The 5,373-nt window shown below is 44.7% G+C and overlaps 1 protein-coding gene across 1 annotated transcript in view; it reads right to left on the reverse strand.

Annotated features, from left to right (window-relative positions):
• Positions 1-2,842: 2,842 nt before the first annotated feature.
• The window catches only part of si:dkey-8e10.3 (serine/threonine-protein kinase SBK1), a 5,507-nt gene continuing 2,976 nt past the window's right edge, over positions 2,843-5,373 (reverse strand). The window contains exon 4 of the mRNA XM_068337647.1: positions 2,843-3,715. Within this exon, the coding sequence (XP_068193748.1) occupies positions 3,074-3,715 (642 nt within the window). The 3' untranslated portion in view covers positions 2,843-3,073. The remainder of the gene's footprint in view (positions 3,716-5,373) is intronic.

The following is a 5,373-nucleotide window of genomic DNA, read 5'->3' on the forward strand; positions in this document are numbered from 1 at the left end:
GCTTTTAGACTCTGTCTGTTCTTTACCTGGATGTTTCCTATCGAGTTATTCGTTCAGTACATCACGCCATCAGCTCTCACAGACATTATTGTACCTTTTTCCACAGAGCACTGAATGGCAGCGTAAAGAAACATGGTTGGATGATCTTTTCGTAATAACGTCATTTCTGAGACTATAGTTCACATTGTGCCTCTGAGACGTCAAGGCTTTGGGAAATGGCTCAGATGTTGAGTGTCAAACTGTATGTTATTTACCATATATAGTTTGATACACAGCACAATAAGCCTTTTTCCTCACAACACCTATTTTGAAGAACGTTTTGTGAATTTAAATTAATTCCAACTAGTTTGGATTTTGATGTTTTATTACATTAATTGTTGTAATTTTGCTGTGCCTACAAGTTAAACTCCAGCAGTGCCTCTGAATAGTGACGGACATCCAAATAGTCTGTCCCTGTTCAAAACATTTGGAATACAGTTTCATCTCCATGCACTTTAACATTCCATATAATCACTTTAACACTCGATGGTAAACACCCAGTGGTCAAAACATTGACAGAGCAGCTGCTAGCTGCAAATGTTAACATGAGTACGGCCGTCCATGAGCCCCCCCAGACACGCCGGGGCTTCTTTTAGGGGTGACAGGCGTGCTTGAGCCATACTTAGTCGAGTGCCACTGAGATCACAGACAGCACTGCACCCAGAGGGACTAATTTGCTAGCAGCAGCCTTCACAGAATATGTGAACATCAGATCCTGCCACCGGCTTTGCTGAGGATCAGGATGTGGGATTAGGTCTGCTGTGGGGCTGGAGCTGAAATAGATATAGTGAAGACATACTTATTTCAGAAGAGGTAATACTTTCATTCAGAGTCCACATCCTCTCTACAGTAGAACCAGATGATCTAGTCCAAGAGGAAATAAAGGGTGAAAGCATTTAATGTGTTCGATTAATTTAAAAAGGTTTATCATTAAAAATGATTTGTGTTGCCATTAAATTAAATTATTCATTCATTCATTTTCATGTACCGCCGCTGTATCCGCTGTAGCATTACATTAAAATCAAAGAGTAAATTCTATTTAGTGATCCAGGTACACTTCTTAATGAATTTTTATGCCTTTCCGTTGAGCAAAATCCTTTATTACATTTTCATTTCACGGGCGTTGATGAAAAGTAATCCTGTCATTACAAACAGAGCCTCTGGTAACAGCAAACTGACTGGGACTCAGTGGACATAGAAGGAACAGGAAACGTCCCCTTCATGGACGACATGATGATACGCTCCAGTACGTTTGTTAAGTACATTACTGATGTATCCATGTATTGGGAACATGCTATTCATGCTGATAAGATAAAGTCCAGCAGCGTGAAATGATCTGAGCAGGAAAAGGAGGTGCTGATGATAGGAGTTGATTATGATCATGAAGTTTTATGGAAATCATTGTTCACTAATCTGTTAATTCTATGATCAAATGTTTGTACCAATACATTGTGTAGGGATACAGTCTGTCACCCCTGAAGTTTTATTTTCTGTCAGCGGGGGTGCAGCACACGTCCATGAATAAGTCAACAATTACACGACAGTAAAGTCACGTGTGTGAAGGAGACGCTGAGTCTTCAGCAGCAGGAATCGTATTCAGATGAATGAACACATTAAAAATCCTTTAGACGCACCATCCTGCACTAAATCCCATTTCATCATGTTACATATTTTTCTTTTGTCCTCAGAAAAGTTGAATAAATAGACAGAATGGATAGAATATTACTGCACACATTCCAGAGTAAAATACGGAGTCCTCAACCTACAAACACCACTGTTTCCCAGAGGCTGTTCATACGCTGATGTGTTCCTAAGTTGTTATTTATTAGATTGAATCCATAATTGTGAGCGCTATGGTGACACAGTGGGTAGCCCCGTCCCGGTCCAGGCTGGAGTCCTTTCTGTGTGGAGTTTGTGTTTCCTCCTTCAGGTTCTACCCCCTCCCCCCACCTCCAAACGCATGCAGTTCAGGTGAATTGGTCGTGTCAAAAGTGTCCGTACGTGACTGTGTGCATGAATGGTTGTTTGTCCTTCGTGTGGCAGTGCGGTGCACCCCATGGCGACATGCCCAGAGTGTCCCCCTGCCTTTCCCCAGTGGTCTCCTCAGATAGCCTGTAGAGCCCCAGAGCAAAGAGAAGAAACGGATGAAAATAAATGGATGGGTGACTCTTTTGCCATTTGAGGTCATTTGAACGCCATTACTAATCTAAATAAGGAAGTACTGTTCCCTAAGAATGACCAGAAACAATTACTGGATGCAAAAACAACACAAATGAAGTAAAATCCAGTGCTGTAGTTCCATAAAGTCACTAACCTTTACAAAGGAAGAGGAGTCATTGAGAGGCAGTGTTATCATTCAGAGGGATAGCTGCCCCTACCACCATCATCACTTACCTGGTGCTTTTTGCCAAGTGTAGTAATTTATAAAGCTTCTTAGTTAACAGATGTGTGCCTTACAGTTGTTATGAATAATGAGTTTAGTTTCTGCTGTAGATCTGAGTTTGGTGGCTGGACACGACCCCGCTGCTGTGTAGACTGGAAAGATGACGACGTTTGAATGACCAAAGATTTCATTTGTCAGGATGTTGTAGAGAAAAGAAAGATAGTATCATCACCATGGCGATCTCTAGAATAGATGTCAAATGGCAAAACGAACAACAACTTGTAAAAGCTTAAACAGGCCTGCAGGTTAGAAGAGATTGGATCATAATATTATTTATTATTATTACTTCTTTAGTGGTGTAAATACATTATGCATAAAAAGGGTTTTGACTTTAATACATTTAATTATTACATTTCCTATCAACATAATGGTTACTCAGGTAGCATTTTAAATAGAGAACTTAACTAAAGAATGTTCTTCTCACACAGGAACTCCAGCATCAAAGCAGAACACAAGCTTAATAAAAATGTGTCACCATTACATACGATGTAAAAAGCGTATCATCACTGCGCGTCCCATGGATGATACCCGATACTTCTATCTTCATGTCTGTAGTGTATACATGACATAATGTCAGTGTGGGGGTGAGTATTAGACAGGACCTCCGTCACCGTGTCCAGGGTTGTTCTTGGAGTCACCGCAGTTTTCCGCCTTGTGCTGCTGCGTTTTCAGCCAGTCCTTCTCTACATACGTTCTCACTTCGCCCACGGTGGACCTCTCCCCTGCATCCACAGCCAGGAGCTTGCCAAACATTTCCATGGCGACCGGAGTGAACCTTTTCCATAGCGGAGGAACGTCCTCCTCTTTTTCAGTTCTTGTCTCTATTCTGCACCAGTCTGCAAACTCCTGGAAAAAGTCATCTGTGTCCAGGCAGCACTCCCAGGGGAAGTAGCCGGTAAGGATGCAGAAGATAACCACCCCAAAGGCAAAGGTGTCTAGACTGGGCTCCACGCTGAGTGGAGGAACAGTTGCTTCTTCCTGGCCTTCCAACAGGGCCATGGTACAGAGCTCTGGGGCCATGTAGGGCAGAGTTCCTGTGATGGAGCGTATCAGAGTGCCTCTCTTCTGGGCCAGGCCAAAGTCTGCCAGCTTAACCTGGCAGCAGTGATTGTCCAACAGTAGAATGTTTTCAGGCTTGACGTCACGATGGACCAGACCGTGGCTGTGAATGAACTCCAAAGCGCTGGCAATCTGGAGGGCACATCGTTTGACAGAAGGTTCAGGAATACCCACCTAGAAGACACGCATACTGCTTCCGTTACTGCATTGTATACACGTCACAACTGTTTCTTCTACAACTGACAATTAGTTATCTTTATTATTTATCTTATCTTTATTGACCCCCATGAACTGATGGGGACCCAGACCTCAGTCAAACTGCCTGTGTCATGTTTCAAGATTTAGTTTATATGAAATGAAATGAAATGAAATGATATACACTTTAATGATTCCTCTTGGGGAAACAATTACTTTCCCTCCTGGTTTAGTATTGAGCCAAAAAATGAAGTTATGGGAGAGAGTAGTGGAAGCTAGACTAAGGGCAGAAGTGAGCATTTGTGAGCAGCAGTATGGTTTCACCCCCCCCCCCCCCCCCAAAAAAAAGAGTACAACAGATGAAGTATTTGATTTGAGGAGATGGTTTGGACATGTCCAGAGGAGAGATAGTGAATATATTGGTAGAAGGATGCTGAGTTCTGAACTGCCAGGCAGGAGGCCTAGAGGAAGACCAAAGAGGAGGTTTATGGATGTAGTGAAAGAGGACATGAAGGTAGTTGGTGTGAGAGAAGAGGATGAGAAGACAGGGTTAGATGGAGGACACTGATTGGCTGTGGAGACCCTGAAGGGAAACGCCCAAAGGAAAAGACGAAGAAGATGTCTCCTGGCTTAGTATGTCCATAAACATGCATATAAGTGTGTGCACAGGCCCCTGAAACAACCACACACACAAAGGGTCCTGTAAGCACGCAAGAGTGGGAGGTAGAGCGGCGAGCCGCTCCGTCTTTGGTGCGCAGTCCCCCCCAGCTTGTGGGCGGGACGGCGCCTTGCCCAGGGGCACCTCAGCAGTACTCAGGAGGTGAGCTGACACCTCCCACTGTCAGCTCACGCTCCGAGAAGAGCTGACATTGAACTTCCAACCTTGTGATCACTGGAAAACCCGCTCTACCAACTGAGCCACTGCCGCCCCTTTTTAATCTCAATTCCCCTCATGAGAACTCTCTCGTCCTTCAGGTTGTACTTTACTCCTCCAGCCCAATACGATGCCTCGGTTCATGCCACCTCTACTCTGGATCCAGTTCCTCTTCCTCTTTCTTTTTCTTCTAATCAAGCTCCAGCCAGATGGTCTTCAGGTTTGACCATCAAGAAGAGCAAAAAAGAACTGGACTTGCTTTAGGACAGATGAAGATGTTTGACCTGTCATCCAAGAGGCTCCTTCAGCTCTGGTTGGTATAAAATCCAGATTCTTATAATCCTGTTGGAGCACAAAGCAACAAACGACTGAAACCCTCAAGACTAGGGCAGCACAGTGACCAGTGAGTGGCGCTGTCGCCGCACAACAAGGCGGTTCCGGGTTTGAGTCCCGCTCTGTGTGGAGTCTTCATGCTCTCCCCGTGTCTGTGTGGGTTCTCTCCGGGTTCTCCAGCTTCCTCCCACCTCCAGAAACATTTGCTTCAGGTTGATTAGTAGGTGTGAAAGTGTGCATGCGTACTTGTTTTTCTCTATGTGTGGCTCCGCGGTGCACTCTCCCGGAGTGTCCCCTGCCTCACATCCCGTCGGCTGGGATAGACTCCTGCTCGCCTCGACCCGTGAAGCAGACATGGAAAAGGACTGAATGAAGGAGTCATGATTCTTCCCGAGGGAGACATCGTACCGTCCGCCCTCGTGTTAGCTGT

Source organism: Antennarius striatus, chromosome 16, assembly GCF_040054535.1.
Source record: "Antennarius striatus isolate MH-2024 chromosome 16, ASM4005453v1, whole genome shotgun sequence".
Classification (NCBI taxonomy): Eukaryota; Metazoa; Chordata; class Actinopteri; order Lophiiformes; family Antennariidae; genus Antennarius; species Antennarius striatus.